General features: G+C 42.4%; 1 protein-coding gene across 1 annotated transcript in view; it reads right to left on the bottom strand.

Moving 5' to 3' along the window:
• Positions 1-23771, bottom strand: part of ADAMTS5 (ADAM metallopeptidase with thrombospondin type 1 motif 5) — a 57125-nt gene extending 33354 nt beyond the window's left edge. The window contains exons 1-2 of the mRNA XM_015092381.4: positions 21920-23771; positions 9078-9210 (exon numbers count right to left, since the gene is read on the bottom strand). Of these exons, the coding sequence (XP_014947867.3) occupies positions 9078-9210; positions 21920-23035 (1249 nt within the window). The 5' untranslated portion in view covers positions 23036-23771. The remainder of the gene's footprint in view (positions 1-9077; positions 9211-21919) is intronic.
• Between the last annotated feature and the right edge of the window lie 474 nt (positions 23772-24245).

The following is a 24245-nucleotide window of genomic DNA, read 5'->3' as shown; positions in this document are numbered from 1 at the left end:
GCCTGGAACCTAGGAAATTTCGAATGTTCTGTAGCAACTGACAACAACACATTTTAAGTAGATGTTGTGAAGGGCTTGACCAGAATTTATCATGATATCACCGATGGCCTTTTCCAGTGAGAATCTGTTCCTAAATCATCCAATGAGATGTGCAAAATGACAGGCATGGATTAGAGATTAATCACTTCTCCCACAAGCAGCCTTGAGCAGGATTAGTGAAGCTGAGATTTAAACACATGTGCCCCAGAGGATAAAACAGTGTCAGAGAAAATGTTGACATCTCCTAAAATAATGTACTGTTTTCATCAAAAGGATTTTTTATGATGAGTTTTTTGAGCAGTGCAAACCAGAGTTAGTTGAAGGGTGGGCTTCCAGGTGGAGCTGGTGGTAAAGAACCTGCTTGTCAATGCAGGAAATAGAAGTTCAATCCCTGCATCAGGAAGGTCCTCTGGAATAGGAAACGGCAACCCACTCCAGTAATCTTGCTTGGGAAAATCCATGGATGGAGGAGCCTGGCAGGCTACCGTCCATAGAGTCTCACAGAGTTGGACACAACTGAAGTGACTTAGCACAAGATCGAGGAGGAGTCCGGGAGATAGGATCCAGAAAGTCACAGAGAAAGGCAGTTCTTTCCCTTAGAAAGACACAGATACTTCTTTCTCTAGGCCAAGTATGGGAAAAGAGTGAATTCAAGATTCAAGGCAGTTTTGAAAGGTAAGGGAAGAGATTTGAGGAAGTTCTACCAAGCTCCTTTACTAAAACAGGATGTGAAAAATCCTAGTGAGGGGGCAAGGCTGATATGGATTAAGGACCACAATTCAAGATCCAGGTTTAAAGGAGAGGTTCCAAAGTCTTGCTTCAGGGAAGCATTAGCATTTGTATATGGAACCATTTGTAATCAGTAGACGTGCAAAAGATTGAAGAGCGGTTTGTTTGCCTTAACTAAGTTAAGCACCCTATTTACAATGCTATCCTTCTTTGTGAATCTTTAATTCTTGAGTGATGTAATTGGGAGCCACTTCTCACGTAAAATCCCAACACAGTTACAGACCAAACACTGTTAGGCAGTGGGTGAGTTTGTTAATGGCATTCATACACTAAATTTCTTAAAAAAGTATTACAGAAGTCAGAGTGAAATTTACAGTGATGTGGGGGTCCAATTCATTATTTTCCCGAGTGATGCAGCCCTTACAACTGTATCTTGATGTTTGAAATCATTAGTAAAAATCCAGGTGTAAATTATAAGGGCTTCTGTAGAAAATACCCATCTATTCTTAACAGATATTAAACCATGTCATAAACGTGACAGTCCTGCTAATGAGTGCCCATCATACAAAGTAACCTCAGGGAAGAGTTTATTTGAATTATGTGGAGGAAATGAGTTTCGGGTAAATTATGTCAAAGCAAAGTCTGTAGGGTAAGAGTCTGAGGTATAAGTGTTAGTTCAGAAACAGCAAACTATTAGTCACCTGGTAATTTTTTTTGGACAACAATCATTTTTTAAAATTGGTACATAGGCAGAATTTCATTAAATCAATTTCATCTTGGATATTCACAATATAGATTTTAAATAGCATCTTGCCTCCTTAAATTCACGCATGAATTTGGTGTCAGAAAATCCAAAATAAGGGACACCCTGGTGAAGACACATTACAGGAAAATGCTGGTTTAGCTTCTTATTCAACTCAGGTATTACTGTACAACCAGGGCTGATTTATAATATTAACCTCAGGAAGGAAATCTGGTTGTTTTTCTAAACTTTGGTCTGTAAATTAAACAGAACTTCAAGCTCTTGTGTCCTGACCCCAAACCGGCCAATAGGCAAGGGGCCATAGCATCACATCCTAAAAAAATGTCAGAAAAAGCTCTGTCATGTATTTACTTAAGAAAGCCTTGCTCATGAAGCATCTGTTTCTTAATGAGGTCATGTTTTTATTTTTACCTAATTTTCCAGCTGGGATTATTAAGGTTCAGGAAGGTCTTGCCAGGGGTTGGGAAGGGAGTCAAAAACTCACAGGGGATCAGGACCTAGAATCCTTGGTGAAGGAAACCAGGAGCCCCAATAATTGGATCCTACACATCTATTCAAATGCAAATCCTTAAGAGAAGAGACAAAACTCTTAAACTCCCATTTAAAAACATTTGTGTTAGTTACCCAGACCTGTCTGACTCTTTGTGATCCCACGGATTGTAGCCTGCCAAGGTCCTTTGTCCATGGAATTCTCCAGGCAAGAATATTGGACTGGGTAGACATTCCCTTCTCCAGGGGGTCTTCCTGACTCAGGGATTGAACCTGGGTCTCCGGCATTGGCAGGCAGATTCTTTACCATCTAAGCCACTAGGGAAGCCCTAAACACAAATGCTAAATGTTGTATCAGTGATGTAATTTAGAAGGAAGGAAACAAATTTTTTTCACCTTATAAATAGCTGTGTCAATATCCTTCTGATTCAAATTCAAGACTATCTTTCAAAAGGGACCCTAACAAGCCATTCTAGCATAGCGTCCAAATTTTGGGCTCTGGAGCCAGATAAACTGGATTTAACTTTTCCCCAAGCAGTATACCTAGTTGTTGACCTTAGATCAGTTTAGAGACTTCTCTGTGTGTCAGCATCCTCCTTTCTTGGGTGACTCATTAATAGTACTCACCTCATGGGATTTTGTGAGGCTTAGAGGATATAAAAGTTGCAAAGTGCTTAGAAAATGTGCCTGAGAAATATAAAGGCCCAGTGATTGTTACTGAACTTTATTGTTCTCACTGATATCTTGGGTTTGTTATAATTTTAACTTACAAGTAGTTTAATCTTATGTAGTTTTTGATAAATTCTGATTACCAGATGCTAGATTACTAGTGTCTGATTAGTAGACACTAGATTATTAATGTCTGATAATCAGACACTCAATTTGGGAGACAAGGGGAAATTTTCTAATCCTAAGAAGGAAAAAAAAATTTACACATTGTGTGTGATATATTTATTTTATATTACCTTCAACTTGTTGGCTTTCCATACCCATGGCAGACAACCCACAGGCTTTCCCTAGAGAAATATGAATTGGGATTTGATTTCAAAACAAACCAACTGATACTAAAACTACATCTTTCAATGCTGCCTCTGGACACGGAGCATAGACCTATTCCCACCTTTCATCTAGGGGCCAAGAAAGACACAGTATGGCACTGCTCCAAACCGGACAGAAAAAAAAAAAGCTCAGTTCATGTTGATTAAAGCTATGGGTTTTGAGGGTAAATACCAAGTTTAATCCTGGCTTCCTTTCACCTCACATCTCACAGCCGGTCCTGACATCTGATTCTGTGTACTTGGCTTTGGTCTATGGTGTTTCCAGGGCCTCTGCAGCCTTTCAAAACATGGCCTCGTTTAATCTAATCGATGGCGGGGGCAGAGTCACACGCAGATCAGCAGAACCAGAGCACTCGCTCAGACCTCAGCAAAACACAGGCAGCCATACTGTTGTGTTTCCACCGCTTCCTAAGTTTCCAGCTGACTTTCTGGCCCTGACTCTTTTTGGGCCTGATTTTAGCTTAGGAAGCATTTTTGGAGTCTTTCATGATGAAGAGATTCACTTAGCACATTTTATAATTAACCACTCTAAGGCAGAGCTTCAGCCTGTTTGCAAACTACGGATTTCATGAGTCTAAATAAAATCAGATGGCTCCCCTAGCACATTAGAGGCTGGCCCAACATCAATAAAATTATTATGTTGGAGAACCATGTGTGCAGCAGGTGAAATCACTATTACAAGCCCATAATAAAAGTTTGACAAGTTAAAAACATAAACTCTAAATGTAAACTTACATTCACTTGAAACTTGCTACAGCTCACATTTGGACTGTAAAACACTATAGTCACATTCTTACCTCCACCCATAGTCCAGGGATGGGAACCATGCTCTTGATAGTTTAAAAAACTTTCTCAAAGATCCTAACACTTTACTCGATGTTGACCTTGCTATAAGATGGCAAGAAGGCAGGCAGTAAGGCAATTCTTTACTGCCTAGACAGTGTCTAGATGCATCAAAATCTATTTTCCAGGAAGCTGTATTGACACCAGTGGACTGTGTCTCCAAAATCTAGCTTTCTGTTAGGAAGGAACTGGAAAGCAGGAAAAGAGAAGTATTCCCATTCACACGTGGCACAAGAAGCCTCACTTCTCAAAACTGTTCATTTAAGTCACTTCATTACGACTTTAACATCATGGACAGAAAAAGTACAAGATAAAGACTTAAGGCTTGCCTCTGTCTTACATGATAATTTTCAATGTAGGGACATGTTTCAATGGACTGAGTGAAAGAGCAAGTAAAAGTGAGTAAAAGAACAACAACAACAAAACCTTTGGGGGACTTTGCTGATTACCCAGTGGTTAAAGAATCCACATTACAATGCAAGGGATGTGGGTTGGATCCCTGGTCTGGGAAACTGTGATCCCACATGTCTGCAGAGCTACTGAGCCTGCACACTTCATAGCCTGTGGACCCTGATGAAAGATCCTGCACCAAGAAACTAAGACCCAAGTAAATAAATTATTAAAAAAGAACAAAAAAATTTTATGTTCAACTCTCAAGACTGTGTTTTAAACCCTTATTGTATAGAAAGAGGAAGTGACTAGAGAATACCATGAGAAGCTAAACCAGTTAATAAAAGTGAACTTACATGCAGAGTATATCATGCTAAATGCCAGGCTGGATGAAGCACAAGCTGGAATCAAGATTGCTGGGAGAAACATCAATAACCTCAGGTATGCAGATGACACCACTCTTATAGCAGAAAGTAAAGAGGAACTAAAAAGCCTCTTGATGAAAGAGGAGAGTGAAAAAGCTGGCTTAAAACTCAACATGCAAAAAACTAAGATAGTGGCATCCAGTCCCATCACTTCATGGCAAATAGATGGGAAAACAGTGGAAACTGTGACAGACTATTTTCTTGGGCTCCAAAATCATTGCAGATGGTGACTGAAGTCATGAAATTAAATGACACTTGCTCCTTGGAAGAAAAACTATGACCAACCTAGAGAGCATATTAAAAACCAGAGACATTACTTTGCCAACAAAAGTCCATCTAGTCAAAGCTATGGTTTTTCCAGTAGTCATGTGGGGATGTGAGAGTTGGACCACAAAGAAAGCTGAGTGCTGACGAATTGATGCTTTTGAACTGTGGTGCTGGAGAAGACTCTTGCGAGTCCCTTGGCCTGCAAGGAGATCAAGCCAGTGAATTCTAAAGGAAATTGGTCTGATTATTCACTGGAAGGACTGATGCTGAAGCTAAAGCTCCAATACTTTGGCCACCTGATGTAAAGAACTAACTGATTCATTGGAAAAGACTCTGATGCTGGGCAAGATTGACGGGAGGAGGAGAAGGGGATGACAGAAGATGAGATGGTTGTATGGCATCACTGACTTGATAAACATCAATTTGAGCAAGCTCTGGAAGTTGGTGATGGACAGGGAGGCCTGGCATGCTGCAGTCTATGGGGTCACAAAGAAGTGGACACAACTGAGCGACTGAACTGAACTGATTCTTAATTATACCTTTCATTGCTGATAGATGAAATAAAGTAGAAAAATCATGGGAACATCCTGGAAATTTTCTCCACAGCTTATGTATTGTGCACAGAAACATATTTACCATACAGACGAAGCAAATTGTTCATTTTGGAATAGACTCAAGCAAATTCAAAACACTCTGGCAAAACTGAGGTTTCACAGCGGCACTTTATCACCATATGTAGCCTGGATATAACCTCCAGATCTGGAAAGTAGTAAATGTCTAGTAAAAAGGGAGGAAATTACATAGAAGAACAGAGTAGAATTAGAATCCAGAGCATAGTAAACTCAGGCTGATGGCTAAAAACAACAACCTAAAAATAAAGCGCTGGAAACAGAACAGGGAACTCCATGACCCAAGAGCACACTGGCTGCAAAGGCAAAGCTCTGTAATTGTATACAGATGATTAGGAAACATTTTGTAAGGTTATCTTTGCTACAATTTTTAAGGCTCATACTTTATAACACGTGTTCGCAATATTTAGGTGAAAAGTGAAATTAAAGAATAATAAAGCAATTAGAAAACAAAATGAATGAAAGCCAGATTCCTTATGAAAGGGAAATTAAACCCATATTCCCCTATCCCCAGACCTTACATTTCTCAGATTAGGCCATATGTGACACATAAAGAGAAATGAAGTAGGCACTGTTTTATTGGAGAATAAATTACAGAGAATTCTAAAGAAGTACATAGAAATGGTCCAATCAAGAAATTAAAAGGAACATGGAGTGTAGTCAGACAGCAAAGATTTAGGTGTGATTTTTTGGCAGAGAAACCCACATTTCTCCCACATTATTCTCTTGTAGAACCATGTCCCCTTAAGGAAAGAAATGTTCTTATTGTACGTAAGCAGTTTTAATAAAACACCTGTTCTCGTTAGCATCTGGCTTCCTACCTCTCTGCTGTATCTGCCCGTGTAATCCCTTGGTGTAGGAACTCAGGAGGGCTGAGAAAGGTGGTGTTAGAAGGTTCTTCATTCCAATTCGGTTGCTTTGAGGGTCCATGAAACTTCAAAGAAGCTGCATTTACTGCCACTGTGGTTCTCTTACAAAGAAACCTCCCAGATGCTGTCAATGTGTGAAAATAGATCACTAGTTGGACCATAAAGAAGGCTGAGCGCCAAAGAATTGATGCTTTCGAACTGCAGTGCTGGAGAAGAATTTTGAGAGGCCCTTGGACAGCAAGGAGATCTAACCAGTCAATCTGAAAGGAACTCAGCCCTGAATATTCATTGGAAGGACTGACGCTGAAGCTGAAATTCCAATACTTTGACCACCTGATGCAAAGAGCTGACTCATTGGAAAAGATCCCAATGCTGGGAAAGATTGAAGGCAAGAGGAGAAGGGGGTGATAGAGGACGAGATGGCTGGATGGCAACACTGCCTCAGTGGACATGAGTTTGTGCAAACTCTGGAAGATACTGAAGGACATGGAAGCCTGGCGTGCTGCAGTTCATGGGGTCCAAAGAGTTGGACACAACTTAGCAACTGAACAACAACAAGAGGATTGAAGGAAGAAAGCCCATCCTTCGTGGAATCTGAACTCTCTTTTTTAGAAGGTCAGTATTAGGGCTTATGGTGGTTGATGCCACAATTCCACTTTGTTGCTTATCCCTCATCATTCCTTAACCAGCATCTGCCTGCCAGGGCTTAGAACTTTCCTTATGGAACTTCTCCAATTCCGAATAATGGTGATTAAATACAGGTGTACTTTTAAAATCATCTCTGGGTAACTACAATGCTTCTGAGCATTTGAATTAATTCTTCTTAGCTTTGCTGAAAAATCAGAATATTGCCTTGAGTGGCTCTTGTGTTTCTCCCACTTCCTCGCTTGTGCACATAAATATATATGTAATAAATATTGATGAAAGACTGATGTTAGGCTGTATTTTTATCAATCAGTTTAATAGGCAAGAGTGAGACATAGGTGAAGGCACAATCTCAGTCCTGAAGTTCAAATGGCAGCTGTGTTTTAAAAATATTTGCAGCCATATGAGGTCTTCCAGCGACTGAGCAGCAGCAACAGCAGTGCAGTCACCAGAGAGCCGTCTCATTCATTATTGGTCTACCTTCTAGAGAAAAAATGGGGACTCGTTGTCTGAATCTCTTGTCTGAGATAAAACTGAGAACATGGAGATGGAGCTGGGAGTCCATCTCGAAGCTAAAGAGGCTCAATTAACAAAGTGTTAAATCGGATTGTGATCAGTGATGCTATTGGACAGTTATTTACATTAAGATGTTATTATTATTATTATTTTTTTTGCTTAGGTGGTAAGAAGAGTATCAGTTAAGAAAATTAAGATCATGATTAATACATATTAATTGGAACTTAACTACTGATTTTTATTTTACTGCTCTAATAAATGGACTTATGCGATTGCACTTTTGATGTGAAATTAAGTCCCCAAAGAAAACATAGTGGCCAAAAATCAGCACATTGTGAAATGTTCTTTGCCTACTAAAGTGCAAGAAAAGTTTTAATTTCTACTTTAAAATTACTGTGTTAGCTTAAGAAAACTACATCTGTTTAATAAAATACAGCAAAATGTACAATAATTTGCACCATACTTTGTCCCCAAAAAGACAATGCTAAAAGGTGATACATTTAAAAAGTAAATCAATTAGTTAATTAAAAAGCAAACAGAAGTGCATATGAATACAAATAACAGCTGGTATCTATAATTTACCCAACTTGGTCCCTGAACTAATTCAATGAAACAGGCACTATTATTTCTATATTTCAGATATGAAAACTGAAGCTCAGAGTTTAAATCATCAGACCAACAGGACACAGGCAGAAAGTACTTTGGCAAGAACTGAGCCCAGATGTATCTAATTCTAAAATCTAATCCTAAATAGTGAATTAACTTCTCATATGTCTAGTAGCCTCGGTCAGTGATTACAAAACACATATTCCTAATTGCTGGGATATTTGTCATATTTAGTCTAACATTTCCAGTTTCAGGATTGAAATGAGTTTCTTAATGTCACCAGGTAAGGAACACTTTACAATCAACCCTGGTGACAGGTTTTGTTTCATTTGCTTTCCTTCTTAAAAACAAGACTGGAATGGTGACCATAAGCTATTGATTACCTTTGCCAGGAGTCGATGTATCACTGACAGTGGAATAAAACCTGACGAATTTCTGTGTAAATTGATTTGCCTTGGATGAGTCCACAGAGTAATTTCTAAGACAAACATCTCTGCATTCCATTGTCAACTGTGACAGATTTTATCTCATCAGGTCCTGGGTGGACACTTTACAAGACAGTGGCAGTAGTAAGTTTCTCTTAAACTTTTAAATGGCACCAACAGAAAGGAAGTCTCCACCACGTGTGCCTAACTTTGGTTTCCGTCCCTCTTAGGAGTTAACCCTAAAAGGGCAAATATAAACAAATATAATCCCCAAGGGTTATCCGAACCAGGAGAAATCTGGAATTAATTGCCAAGTATGCTGGTTCCTGTTGCAGCTGTTACAAGTGTTTGATTTGGCCAGGGAAGAGAAAAGACGCTGCATACCAATTTCGTGAGCCACGGTGAAGGCTGCATGGAGGCCATCGTCTTCAATCACCGCACAGCTGCGCTCAGGAGAGCATATGGTCCCAACGTCTGCCATTCCCAGGGTGTCGCATGAATGATGCCCACATAAATCCTGCCCAGGAGAAAGAAAGAAATCATTAAAGTCAATTTACATCCAGAAGGAGCCACCTTGTAGAACCACTTGCTCACTCCAAATGTCAACACTGGGATTTGTTTATGGTATCACCTGCTCAGCTCTGGAAATGGTCCAAAGACAAACTAATGGCATTGACTCTGCTAAGCTTCTCCGGGCCCCAGAAACACAGAAAGATGATGGGACTCAATTACATTTTAAAAGATGTCCAGGACTGTGGCTTGTCCGGTACAAAAGTAGCCACAGTCTTAACAAAGCTGTATCATGTAAATGTAGGCACGTATGTTATGAATCATTTTCACATAGGGTCATGCTTAAGAAAGTCTTAATATTCTGACCTAAATTCATGTTAAATGTATCAGAAGTCAAACGTAATAATTTATTTTCCATCACAGGGGCAACACTGCAATTCTGCCACCTATTTATGGAAGAATATAAATTTCTCAGTCATTTGGATAGGAAACTAAGTTTTAAGGTATGAGGGTAATTCCTCAAAAGATCATCTCAATTTTCAAATCCAGTGGTAATTTCATAGATTGTTTCTTCAGAAATGTATACAATCTTTCCCATAGCGTTTAATGTAGTGTTTCTCAATCCGATCAATCCTCAGAAAATATAGGTAACATATTGTGGGTGCTCAGTTACTCAGTCATGCCTGCCTCTTTGTGGCCCCATGGACTGTAGCCCACCAGGCTCCCCTGTCCATGGAATTTTCCAGACAAGAATACTGGAGTGGGTTACCATTTCCTCCTCCAGGGGATCTTCCCAACCGAGGGATTGAACCCAAGTCTTTTGAGTCTCCTGAATTGGCAGCCAGAATTTTACCACTAGTGCCATCTGGGAAGCCCCTGTAATATATTGTATTTACACAAATGAATGTATGCATTTGTCTGGTAAGAAGTTGTATAGCTTACAAGAGTTTCTCAGAGGAGAACATGATCACATCTCACTAATGGTTGTGAAAGTCGCTCAGTCGTGTCTGACTCTTTGCGACCCCATGGACTGTCTCCAGGCCAGAATACTGGAGTGGGTGGCCCTTCCTTTCTCCAGAGGATCTTCCCAACCCAGGTCTCCCACACTGCAGGATTCTTTACCAGCTGAGCTACAAGGGAAGCCCATTACTAATGGTTAAGATGGTCAAATTAGATGAAAGAGACACCAACAAGACAATTTTAAATTATGAAGCATAAACAGAAAATAGAAGCCAAAATGTATGATATAGATTTGTAATGATAAACTTTCCACTAAATGTTATTTGAATATTAATGGACATTAGCTTTTCTTGTATTTGACTCCTGTTTTCAACGAAAATGAATTGAGAGTGTGTATATTTCTATCAAAGAAGCCATAAGTGAATAACAGCAGAAGAGTTTTATAAAATACTGATTACTATGAAAGATGACTGTTTACTAATTGAAATTGTTCTTTCTATTGCAGTTATTATCTTTGTGTCTTGAACTACCACAATGTCTGACTTTCAATGGTAACTCAACAAACATTTGCCTAATCGAAGGTGAATTCTGACATATAGTCAGATGCAATGTAGACCTCACACACCTTTATTTTTTGTTCATTTATATTTTGATGACATAAGCTAATATTTTTATTCTACCAGGACGAAGAGAAAGGATGTTTATCTTATGTGGGTTTTTGCCTTACTGAACATTGTCACACATGTTTAATATGCTGTATGCTAACAAGACTGCAACAGACTCCAGGAAGCCAACAGGAGATGTTACTACTATATAACCAATGCCGCCTAGTTAATGTCTACACACTCTTCCAACTCTTCTCTATTTTGCTGCATGGAAGTCCAGCCAAGGTGAATAATATTTAAAAGATATACGCTACAATCTCCCTAGTACTTTTTCAGATCCTTATTGTCTTCCACATGAGATCCCAGCTGTGATGAACTGTACTGTGGCAGCCATGTCATTACAACTTCAGACAGTGGAAATCTCAGCCAAGTAGTTTTGGTGAATCGAGTCACCAAACCAACAATAGCCTCCCAAAGTCTGCTGGATATCCTCATATGCCATCCTGTGGGATGTCAAATTACTACTGTTGAGAACAAATTAGTAGTTTTTAAAATTGAAATTAGAACACACGTTTGCATAACAATCGGTCTTTAAGATAATTGTATAGTAGAATGCATGTTTTAATCCATTTTTTTCCTCTGGTCATTTTAGTAGCTTTAAGACCAAAGACCCGGGTCATGGTTTAAGTGAATTGCTGGACACTGTAGGTTATTTCTGCACATGCAAATTTTTTTAAACCAGGATTTATGTTTACCTTCAAAGTTTGGAGTTATTATCTTCAAATGACAAAATCTAAGAAATGTTTCCCCTTCTTACACTTTATTTCATTAATAAGCTTGGATGAAGAATCACAGCTAATGGAAATGACCTCTTGTTCTACACAGAGTTTATTGTGGATTCTTCATCTCTCTCTGTTTACTGATAATCAATTGCTCATTAGAGCCCATCAACCCTCCTTGTCATCCTTGAATTGCATTAAATGCATTTGGCCCTTTGCCATGGAAATTTGTACATGTGACAAAATTATGAACAAAAGCAGTTTTTTTTTTTTAAAATCACATTGATTAAACCCCTTGACTGCATAGCCACAGTCTTTATTTCTGTAACTGTAATTATGTGAACTGTCAACCTTTCCATTTTACTTACGCAGTTTCAAATCATGGCAGCCCAGTAATGGTGTCTTCCTCAAGACTGACAATGAATGCCTGTACTTCTCTGTGAACCAACGTTCACTCCAATCCACTAAAACTGAACTTGTGCATCAAATTATTAAGAATATAACACATCAAACTCGACTCTATTTTCTGATGATAATTTATAACAACATTTACAGGTCCAAAGCTTATTTGATGTTTATAGGTGTTTTTGTTTTTTTTTAATTCAGAGCAGGATTAAGTATTCTAGTGAGACAATAGCATATCTACCTATCAACCTGTCTGTTCATCCATTCATCTATCTTTCAAAACTGGAGGTAGGAGGTACTAAAGGAATGAAAATCACAAAAGGTATCCACATAAGAGTCAAATGAATTAGAGTGCTGACAAGGATTTTTCTGCTTAGTCAGTATAAATCTGAAGATAAGTTATATCTGTTATGTTAAAGATGGCTCTTTTTATTTTTTTATTTTATTTTTTTTTAAATCTGATAGATTTTTAATGACTTATTGAATGGTTAGTTTTACTCTTTCATTTAGATTCATTTTATTTTATTTTATTTTATTTTATTTTTATCTCTGAGCGCATTTTATTCCCAAGATCTTGGTTTCTTTTCTTTTTTTTTAAAAAAATAATTAAATCTTTAATTCTTACATGCGTTCCAAACATGAACCCCCCTCCCACCTCCCTCCCCATAACATCTCTGTGGGTCATCCCCATGCACCAGCCCCAAGCATGCTGTATCGTGCGTCAGACATAGACTGGCGATTCAATTCTTACATGATAGTATACATGATAGAATGCCATTGTCCCAAATCATCCCACCCTCTCCCTCTCCCTCTGAGTCCAAAAGTCCGTTATACACAGCTGTGTCTTTTTTCCTGTCTTGCATACAGGGTCGTCATTGCCATCTTTCTAAATTCCATATGTATGTGTTAGTATACTGTATTGGTGTTTTTCTTTCTGGCTTACTTCACTCTGTATAATCGGCTCCAGTTTCATCCATCTCATCAGAACTGATTCAAATGAATTCTTTTTAACGGCTGAGTAATACTCCATTGTGTATATGTACCACAGCTTTGTTATACATTCATCTGCTGATTGGACATCTGGCTCTTTTTAAACAGTATTGATTTCATGATATTGATATGTATAGACAATGATGCACTGGAAAATTTAATACAATGTAAGGGTTGCAAGAGCATGCAGAGATTTAACCAGTGGGCTTCTGGGGTGTCCCTGGCTGGGGGACAGGACTGGGACACTGTACCTAAAATAGAGCTGAAATGGTCAGCAAGACCAGGGAAAGCTTGACAGAGAGGTCACTGACATGGTGACTAGGGGTGGCCATTTACAATATCATGAATATGGCAGTATCTGTGATTCATCATGGAGTTTAGAAGGACTCACAGTGTCCCAGACCTATACTTGCAGACGGAGCGGGGAGAAGGGAGCCAGCAAAGATGCTACCTTGAAATGCAGGTGCCTAGAGGCTAATACAACCTGGAAAATCAAAGTGATTGGTACTGGGTGGGGAAAAGGAACGAAGCAGACATGAATGTGCAAACTGCAAGTAACAGCAAGCGATGTAGGGGAGACTGGTCTCTCAGGCAGCACAAACGAGCTGAGGGAAGGAAGGCAACATGGAGGCAGAGAAGAGCGGATTTGATCACATCAGCAGAACAGCAGCCAGAATGAAGGCAGAGTGCTTTGTAAGGGGAAATCTGGAGTTAACTAACTCAGTTAACTTCAGCTCAGTTCAGTTCAGTCGCTCTGTCACGTCTGACTCTTTGCGACCCCATGGACTGCAGCACACCAGGCCTCCCTGTCCATCACCAACTCCCAGAGTTTACAAAAACTCATGTCTATCGAGTTGGTGATGCCATCCAACCATCTCATCCTCTGTCACCCTCTTCTCCTCCTGCCCTCAATCTTTCCCAGCATCACGGTCTTTTCCAAATGAGTCAGTTCTTCACATCATGTGGCCAAAGTATTGAAGTTTCAGCTTCAGCATCAGTCCTTCCAATGAATAATCAGGACTGAGCTCCTTTAGAATGGACTGGTTGATCTCCTTGCAGTCCAAGGGACTTTCAAGAGTCTTCTCCAACACCACAGTTCAAAAGCATCAATTCTTCAGCACTCAGCTTTCTTTATAGTCCAACTCTCACATCCATACAGGACTACTGGAAAGACCAGCAGAGTAACGTCTCTGCTTTGTAATGCGCTGTCTGGGTTTCTCATGGCTTTTCAGCTAGACCCCTACCTATTGTTGATCGGCTGGTCGTTGCTGTTGAAGTGCTTGACAGTCGTGGTGAAGAGATGCTCAGCTTTGCTTCTTCCAGTGTTTGTAAAAGTACTTTCTATTAAATATTTATACAGATATTACCTCTGATAAGGAAAAGCTTGGGCTTCCCTGGGGGCTCTGTGGTAAAGAATCTGCCTGCCAATGCAGGAGATGAAGGTTCGATCCCTGGGTCAGGAAGATCCTCTGGAGGAGGGAATGGCAGCCCACTCCAGTATTCTTGCCTGGAGAATGCCATAGACAGAGAAGCCTGACCGGCTATAGTCCATGGGGTTGCAAAGAGTTGGACACAACTGAGCCACTGAGCGCACACATGAGGACAAGCCTGGAGCTCAAGGCAAGGGCAGAGAAGAGGGTTTATGCAGCCTTGCGTGTCTGCCTATCTGCCTGCCCAGTTCTTAATGAAGGAGAATTATTGATAGGAGAAAGGGGTGTGGTACATATTATGGCCATCAGTATAACTCAGATACATGCTTATTCATCATAATTCATATTTTTCCTGTGGGATCCTATTCTTTTGAGATGTTTTTGATGTGGAGCCTTTTTAAAGTCTTTATTGAATTTGTTATAACACTGCTTTTGTTTTATGTTTTGGTATTTTGGCCTCTACGAATGTGGGATCTTAGTTCCCTGGCCAGGGATCGAACCGACACCCCCTGCCTTGGAAGGTGAGGTCTTAACCACTAGACCGCCGGGGAAGTTTCCCTGGATCTGATTCTTGAGGTGTCCCCTCTCTGGCTATCTAAATGGCATCCCCCAATAACAGAGGGTCTTATGTGGACCTCAGCAGAGACTACATTATTTAGGTCTGTTAAGCCGAACAAGACGATGTCCCATGTTATGCAATCTCCATCTGCGCTTCTGGACATAGCTAGGTGACACAAAACACAGCGAGCCCTGCGGGATTAGGGACCAAGGGACCTGGGTACACTTATTCCTAAAACAATTACTGTGTGGTCACAACCTGCCAGACACTGTACTAAGTGCTGACAGTATAGCAAATAAATGAAACAAGATCTGATCTCAACGGTTAAGAAACGTGACATGATTTAGACATGTCAAGAGGGGGGCAGACTGAACAGACTATTGAGGGATTTCAGAAGAGGAATGACACACTCTCCTTGGGGAAATCAATGAAGGTGTCTCAAAGGAGGTCACTGGATCTTGAGGGATGAAAAGATGTCTGACAATGTTAAAAAAAAAAAAAAAAGTGAAAGTGTTAGTCTCTTGGTCATGTCTGACTCTTTGTGACCCCATGGACTAGAGCTCACCAGGCTACTCTGTTTTGGAATTTTCCTGGCAAGAATATTGGAGTGGGTTACTATTTCCTCCTCCAGGGGATCTTTCCAAGCAAGGGATCAACTCATGTCTCCTGCAGTCCCTGTATTGGCAGGTGATCCTTTACCACTGAGCCACCTGGGAAGCATAGTCTTTATCTCTATGGCATGTCTGGTGAGATTCAATAACCTACAGGTGCAGTGCAATACATACGAAACACTGATATTCCAGAAAAGAAGCTGAAAGTGATGGATAAGACACCTGGTGACCTCATTAACTTGCCTGTCTCTCACTGCCACATCAGATTGGTCATAGTGAGTCCCAAATGTCTCAAGTAGCTGTCCTCTCTTTCTCACTCCTTTCATTGTTCCTTCCTATCACTTAAGGCTTTTAAAGGGTCCTTTGTCTCCTGTGAGATCCCTACCTATAGGCTACAGTAAGTTACCTTTTAGCATCCTGATGTCGTGCTGGGTGCTAAGTAGCTTCAGTCCTGTCCAACTCTCTGTGATCTTATGGACTGTAGCCAGCCAAGCTCCTCTGTCCATAGGATTTTTCAGGCAAGAATACTGGAGTGGGTTGCTACTCCCTCCTCCAAGGCATCTTCCTGACTCAGGGATCAAACCTGAGTCTCTTGTGTCTCCTGTGTCTCTTGAATTGGCAGGCGGGTTCTTTACCATGAGCGCCACCTGGGAAGCCCCTGTCCTTTCTTTCATACCTAAACCTTATCATATTTCCTGGGATTGCCATGCTGCCTGTGGGCAACTCCAAGAATTAATGTGGTGTTTCTACAATGCCTATATCCTCCTTATGGATCTGGTTAATTCTCCTCTTTCTTACAAACTGAACTCAGATGGGTTAGGCTACCTTCTAATGTACTCCCATGACATTTAATGACCACATTTATTAAAACATCATCACACTGTACAACAATCATCTACTTCCTTTTCTGTTTCCTACATTAGGATTCTTAGGAAAAGGGCCACTTTTCAAACCTCTGAATCCCTCTTTGCCTATTGGAAATATATTGAATGTTTGCATAAATTCATTGTAATATTTTTATGTTAGAGACTACTTAATAGGACAACTTCCCTCTCAGCCATTTGTCAGCTGTTACTGGGAGAAGTTTATCTCTGTTTCTCTTTCTATGCATGTCCTTATCTGTCAAATGATAACAGGATCAGATGCATGCAGATTGTTGAAAGAATTAACTTTTAAATGATTTATGACTATGAATAGCATCTTATGAAATGCTCAACAAAAGCTGGTTGAATCCAAATAAAATCTATCCATCCTTTGAGGACCAATTCAATTCTTCATTTACAATAAAGCCTGTATAAAGATCCCTTCTCTTTCCTTTCTCGGCTTTTGTTTATAGCTCAGGTGCAGCAATTATTAGAGCTTTCCTAATAGTAGAGTGATATATGCATACATGTGAACTTCCCAGGGAGCACCAGTGGTAAAGCACAAGCTTGCCAATGTAGGAGAGGTGCATTTGATCCCTGGATTGAAAAGATCCCCTGGAGGAGGGTGAGGCAACTCACTCCAGCATTCTTGCTTGGAGAGTCCCATGGACAGGCTATAATCCACTGCATCAACTGAAACAACTTAGCTTGCAGGCACAGCACATACATATACACGTAAGCCACAAAGGTCCATATAGTCATAGCAATGTTTTTTCCAGTACTCATGTACAGAGGTGGGATGTGGACCATGAAGAAGGCTGAGTGCTGGAAGAATTGATGCTTTTGAATTATGGTGCTGGAGAAGACTCTTGAGAGTCCCTTGAACTACAAGGAGATCCAACCAGTTCATCCTAAAGGAAATCAGTCCTGAATATTCATTGAAAGGACTGATTCTGAAGCTGAAGCTCCAATACTTCGACCACCTAATGCGAAGAGCTGACTCATTGGAAAAGACCCTGTTGTTGGGAAAGATTGAAGGCAGGAGGAAAAGAGGGCAGCAGAGGATGAGATGGTTAGACAGCATCACTGACTCAATGGATATGAATCTGAGCAAACTCAAATGGTGGATGACGGGAGATGGTGGAGGACAGGGGAGCCTGGCATGCTGCAGTCCATGGAGTCACAGAGAGCTGGACATGACTTAGCAACTAAATGACAACAACAGGCATATATCTGCTTCCTCTCCCTTGGTGACAAGCCAGAGTGGGCAGGGATGAGATATTTTCTTGCTCCTTTCAACTCCCTAAATACGTGTCTCACAAATAGGAGGTGCTCAGATGCATGAGCTGAATCTAAGAGAGACGACAGTGAAATATATCCTCTGTGTCATGGTTTATTGTCTCTGATCTAATGGCTTTTGATTTTGTGGAATATTCTTCACAACTACTTAATTTGCACATAATTTATTTACAACATTATGTTAGCTTCAGGTGTGCAAACTAATGATTCAATAGACACATATATTGCAAACTGATCGCTATAGTAAGTCTACTTAACACCCATCACAAAGTTTGTCTCTTGTGATGTAGAACTTTTAAGACCTACTCTCAGCAATTTTCAATTCATAATTTATTATTTAAATGTCAACTTGAGCAGCTGAAGCCGCTCCCTGTCTTCCCATTTCTGAGTTATTTAGCTTTCTACCAGTTAGAATTGACCTATTGGCTATGATTCTTTGAGAATGATTCCCTTGTCAGTTTAAATGGGATTTGAACTCAAATGTGTGATAGAATCAGTTAATCTAGCCTACAAGCAAATAAGAAAAAGCTCATCCTTCTCCCTCTTCCAAGCTCCCAATCTTCTTTTAGGGCCCCTTATTATGATAACCTTGCAAGAAGCTAGCTAGTAATTCTGAGTGGAGTCCCCATTACAATGTAAAAATCCCCCTTATAATGCCTCACAGCATTATAAGGCAGAATGTAGACTGGCAATTTGGGATTGACATGTACATACTGCTATGTTTGAAACAGATAACCAACAAGGACCCACTGTGTAGCACAGGGAACTCTGTTCAACACCATGTAATAGACTGAATGGGAAAAAAATTTGAAAAAGAATAGATAGATGTATTTGCATAATTGAATCACTTTGCTGTATACCTGAAACTAACACCAATATAAAAAATACTTAAAAAATAAGACCAATTATAGGAGCAAGGTGTTAACTGACAGACAATTACCTGTTAACTGGCACACTGATGATTCATGAAAATGAATGAACTGTTTCTATTGCATAGTCTGATAGTTGGTTCAGTTTCAATCCAACTCTTCCAATCCGTGAAAAAGTCAAGCTTTCACTGATGTGGTGCAGAGGGCAGAAAATATTAAACAAACAATTTCTCACTTTGTTCTCAAGCAAGCAGGTGTTTAATCTCTAAAAAAAAATTGCATGGCCCCCAAAATGGGTTTAGGAGTTAGTCTTTAAAGAAACTATCTTAAAAAAAAAAAAAAAAAAAAAGGAAGTCAAGAACCAGAAAAGGATTCTGGAAGGCAAAAATAAATCCTAGGGTGATCGGATTTCTACTGTTTGATGGAAGAAGTGGTGTGAATTCCAGTGTAAGTGCCACTCCGGGATGAAAATTGCTCCTCTTGCAAAAAAAAAAAAAAAGAAAAAAGAAAAAAAGAAAAAAGTGACTGGTGCTAAGTTTCTCTAATTAGGACAGCACCAAGTGCTGGGGTACAGTCCTAACAGTGAAGTCTGTTAGTTTGATAAATGAATTACCAGCAGTATTCTGCTGACTCCTAGACACAGCATTTAAAGTGGCCTCGGCTAGTCAACAGGGGTGGAAAACATATCCTCACACATTTGCTTCATGCCTGAAAAACAAGCAATTTAGGAGAAGACATCTGGACACAGAATTTGAACAGTGCTCAGAGCCCATCAAAACATGGATTTCATGGCTTGGCGTCTGGCTGCTAAGCAACGTACTTCTTACATTCAAAACAGAGTTGTAAAAGTGGGATCCTGTTGCCAACTCTGGGTATTTCTCATTGAAAAAAAACAGGCATGAAAGTTTTTCTTTAGATCCCAGATATCTGATTTCCATGAAACTGAAGATCTTAGATCATTTCTCCTTTAGTTCCCCTTGGTTTCCATACTCTGAAGTATTAACCAGAGACTGACATTGTATTTTAAAGTACTCCCCAGTGAATGCTATGTGAGAATCTTGCAATATTCTTCTCAGCCCCTTAATTAATTGTGCTTTTTAAAATTAGATGCATATAATCATGATAATATGCTTTTCAAATATTTGGTTCTCATCAACTTATATGTATATACCAGAGAGCCAGCCACCAGCTAAATGAGATTTACTTTACTGCTTCTGCTTGGCAAGGAGGCCAGGGAGGGCCCATGTAAAATATTTTCCATGTGTAGACTAGCTTGAAAAATGAAAGTCCTTCTAGTACTTATTAAAATGAAGATAGATGTTAATTTATTCCTTCCTTATCTATTAAAAGGTACTGATATATTCCAAAGCTTGGAAAATAGGAATTGTTAACTACTCAAATCAAATCCAGAAAAGGCAACAGACAAATCATTTAGAATCACTGACTAGTTTTACTTTTTTTCTTTTTATTCTAAGACGCAATTAGGAAAATCATAGGGCAGGAACTAGGGAGACATGGGGTCTTCTATTTATGTTTGTTTAAAAAAAATTATGGAATCTGCATTTGTATTAAAAATGAAAGTGCACCATGACTATGTTCAATGGGAACACTTTGGAGTATTATGCCTACAAAAGTATTTTTTCTTCTGTCTTTGGAGAACTTCCTTCCATAAACTCTCTGAAGCCTCCTTCTTGGCAGCCTCTAGTGATGTAGCAAAGCAAGAAATCCAGACACGGAAAGTTGCTTACCAAAAAAAAAAAAAAAAAGACCTGGAAACCAAATAAGAAAGGGATAGTTTTACAGGAGAACTTCACTTCATATGGAAGGCTACAAAAGTGAATGTTCTTCCGTTTTAAAGATTAATGTTGTGCAGAAAAATTAAAGGATGGTGTCCAGGAGATCACTTAATGAAGAGAAAGATTTTCCATCTTGCAAAGCACCCTGTACTGGCGGCGTCTCCCTAACTGCTGCCCTCCAGCGTCTTTATTTACATGTGGTTTACATTTATGTCCACCCCATGAACCACAAGTGTTTCTTCACTCCAAATTTATCAACACTTTTCCTTCATACCAGGAGTGCCTTAGTAAAAATAGGAGAATAAGGTGGTGGAGCTGTGTGATTCTGAAACATCCTGCAAGCCGTCATTGAATTTCCTGTCCTATTTCTGTTCGTTCCCTTTTGTACCATGATTTTGCATAATATTCCAAAGTTTCTAATCCTTCCTCTATCCTGGATGGATCTCAAGCACTTAAAGAATGTGCTATCAAGGTCCATTCTTACCAGACATCGGAGAGCATGACTCAAAACTGCCAATCAGAGGACAGCTGTGAAAACGGAGGCTCAGAGCTCCTAGCAAAACCAGCAGAAAACCAGCTCAGACTCTGTATACGAATGTCACACTTCTGTGGTGGTCTACATAGGTACTGGGTTACTCCCAGAACCTTTGTGTCTATAAAGATCATTTTTTCCCCTCCCATTACCTCTGTCCTTAAAAGAGGGAAATCCTGGAAAAACATTCCTTCATGTCTTGACTCTCTGCCCAGATCTTTCCGCTCCGGGACTTCAGAAACATTCATCCAAAACCCAAACATGCGAGTTGGATGTGACCCTTGACGGGCAGCTGTGGACAACCTAGCAGTGCTTGCTGTGCACTGAAGAACCAGGCAAAGGCGTTGCTAAGGAACCTCCAAGACTGGTTTCTATATCCTGCTGGCCCTCCCTGTCTCTTCCATCCAAGGAACCAAGTTTCCACCAAGGTGGATATGTAAGAACTCCATTAGAAAGCCAGATGAGAAAATGAATTCTTCCTTTAGAAAGTCTTCCTTTGACTTATGTCCCAAAAGAGGTTCAAGGAAGAAGGTCGGGCATTTACAGAGGAAGATGGTGGATAAGAGTGACTACAGTGAATCACCCATCATAGCCCTTTCCACCAGGTTAGCCAAAGTTCTACCTCTGGGTTCACTGGAAAGTAGATGACTCCTGATTCCAAAGACAGACTCAGCTTTCCCCTTCTCCCCACGGAACAGTGCACATTTCCCCAAGCATGCTAGCCCAGCCCATTTTATCCTATTTGCACCTCTGTGGTACCAGATCTCAGATTGGAGACATCCAACCTGATGGATTGAGGTCTAAACCCGACTTGGCCGTTTAAGGTTTGACTTGTTGCTGACTCTATACTCTGAAAACACGAGCACAGTGGGAGGCTGTCATGGGTTTCCTGCAAGGGCAGATCAGCAAACCCACGGGGCCAGGCGGTTCGTGGGAGAAAGAAGGCTGTCAACAAGGCCGTCCATTTGACCTACCTCCTTACTGCAGGGCTTGAACCACTCACCCAGGCGGGACCTACCTCCCGAGTAAACAGGATGGCCGCGTCATAGTGCTCCTCGTGATCATCCCCTAGCTGGTTGTGCTGGTGCTGCCACTTGCAGAAGTTCTTGAGCGTGGTGGCCGCGTTCTTGCTCACCTCCAGGCTCTTGTCCTTGTCGCCCAGCACCACCACCTTCACCACGACCAGGCGAATGTGGTTCTCGATGCTGGCGTGGCTGTACAGCTTGTTGGCGATGGAGGCCAGGGTCAGTAGGTAATGCTGGAGGCCCCGGCCATACATCCGCGCCATGGATGCGTCGGCCACCAGGAGCAACTCCACCTGGCGGGCCCGGGAGATGGAGCGGCGCCGCCGCCGCCACCACGTCCGTGGTCCCTGACTCCCGTCGGACGAGGGAGCCGACTGGCCCGGGAGCTGCTGCGGGGCCAGAGCCCAGCGTCCGTCCTGGCGGCGGGGCGCCGGGGGGCGCTCGCGGGCGCCTGGCGGGGACGCGTGGGTCTCGCAGCTGGTGCGAGGAGGCAGAGCCTCAAAGCTGAAACCCTCGCGGGTATAGACGTGCAGGATCCGCGGGGACCCGTCCCCGTAGACGCGCGCATCGTCCTCCGCCTCTGCCCAGGGACCGCGCAGCAGCGGCTGCAGGGTGTAGCGCGCGCGCTTGACCGCGAAGAAGCCGTCGAGTCCGCCGCAGAGGTCAAAGACCGCCAGCGAGCGCGAGCTGCCGTCCACCGTGCCCCGATAGAAGCAGTGGCCCCGGTGGCGCCGGGTCGCGTTCGGTCCGCCTCCTGCGGGCACCAGGCCAGCGGCGCCCACCGAATCGTCCCTCTCTAAGTCCAAGAGGAACCGCCGACCTCCCACGTAGACGAGGTAGCCCACCTTGCCGCCGCCGGAGTAGAGCTGGTCGATGTTCTGCACGAGCCCGCGGCTCCCGCGCTGCGGCGCCAGGGGGTGCGGGTGGCCCGGAGGCTCGGCCGGCTCCTGCGCCTCCTCCCCCCGCCACCCGCGGGGCTGGGCGGCCGCAGCCACAGCAGCAGCCCGAGGCTGCCCAGCTTTATCCTGGGCAGGTGCCGCGGCGGGGCCGGCGGCCACCGGGGGCAGGCGGAGCGCGCACAGCATCAGGGACGCCCACCCGAGCAGCATAGTGCGCTGCCCGCGGGGAGGGGCTGCGCGCCAGGGGACACTTGGTGGGTTATTTGTTAATAGCTCAGGAAGTTACCGGGGCGGGAGGTGGGGATACACATACACTTGCTTGCAAGGTTGAGTCTAGTGTCGGAGGGAGGGGGAACCCGGTAGCAGCGCCAGCCTGTCCCGGCCACGATGCCAGCGTGCGAACTTTTCTTTGTTGCTTTGGAAAATGTTTGGATTCGGGCTCCGGAAAGAAGAGGAAAGAAAAGGGGGAAAAAAAAAAAAAAAAAGCCGGGTTGCGGATATTCAGCAAGTACTAGAAAAGGGGGGAAAACCCAAACACGACCAGGATCGGGGCACCAAGAAAAGTCAGGAAGGTGCCGCGCACCATGCGGGCGACTGGTGCATGCTTTCCTCCAGGCTCCTTGCTGCTCCCGACCCGCCAGCCGCGGGGTTCCCAGGTCCGGAACCGGCTTCCTTTCTTATTTGGGGGTCTCCTTGACTCTACTGGAACCGGCCGGAAGGGAAGAAGAGGAAAAAAAGGCAGAAAAACTAAAACAAAAATGCCAGGGGCGGCCTGCGGCAAGCCAGCGAAGCGGCGTGTCTGGGTCCCTTCGGATGCAGTGTCTTCCTGCCCGCCGTCATCCCCAGTCTGCCGCTGCGAGCGCCGAGAGCAGCGCGAGCGCTGTGAAGATGCGAGGAGGTGGAACAATGAATTTATAGCGGCATGCCATCCTGCAATGGCAATTTCAACAATTCGTCATTGCAAGCTGCCTCTTAAAGGGAGAGCTTCCCCCACCACTCCCACCCTTCCTGGTCCGCGCCTAATCAGATGGGGGAGGGCGGGCCTGGGGTGGGGTGGGGGAGTTAATCGAGGAAAGGGCGACCGCGGAGGAGGAAGGCACCCGGCGAGGTGGAAGAAGGGAGGGAGAGAGCAAGGGCGAAGGAGGAGAAAAAAGTATTTGAGGAAGCAAAACAGATTTCTTTGGCTTCATTTAAAGCCACAGCGGCTCGGGGTTTGTCTGATATTTCACAACCAATGGGGTTGGCTAACCTCGGCTTACCTCATCTCCAGAAAGGGTGTTTTTGGTGTGCTTTTCAAGTTACTGAGACGTTTCAAGTCTCTCCCTGCCTCCTTCTCGCCTGCTTTTCTTTCCCTCGGTAGGAAGTTCCTGCCGCAAGTTTTTTCCCCCCTCTCTTTGCAGGCCGGTGCGCGCCGGCCTCG

This window comes from Ovis aries, chromosome 1 (assembly GCF_016772045.2).
Source record: "Ovis aries strain OAR_USU_Benz2616 breed Rambouillet chromosome 1, ARS-UI_Ramb_v3.0, whole genome shotgun sequence".
Classification (NCBI taxonomy): Eukaryota; Metazoa; Chordata; class Mammalia; order Artiodactyla; family Bovidae; genus Ovis; species Ovis aries.
The sequence above is the reverse complement of the archived record's forward strand: the minus strand, read 5'-3'. Positions and strand labels throughout refer to the sequence as shown.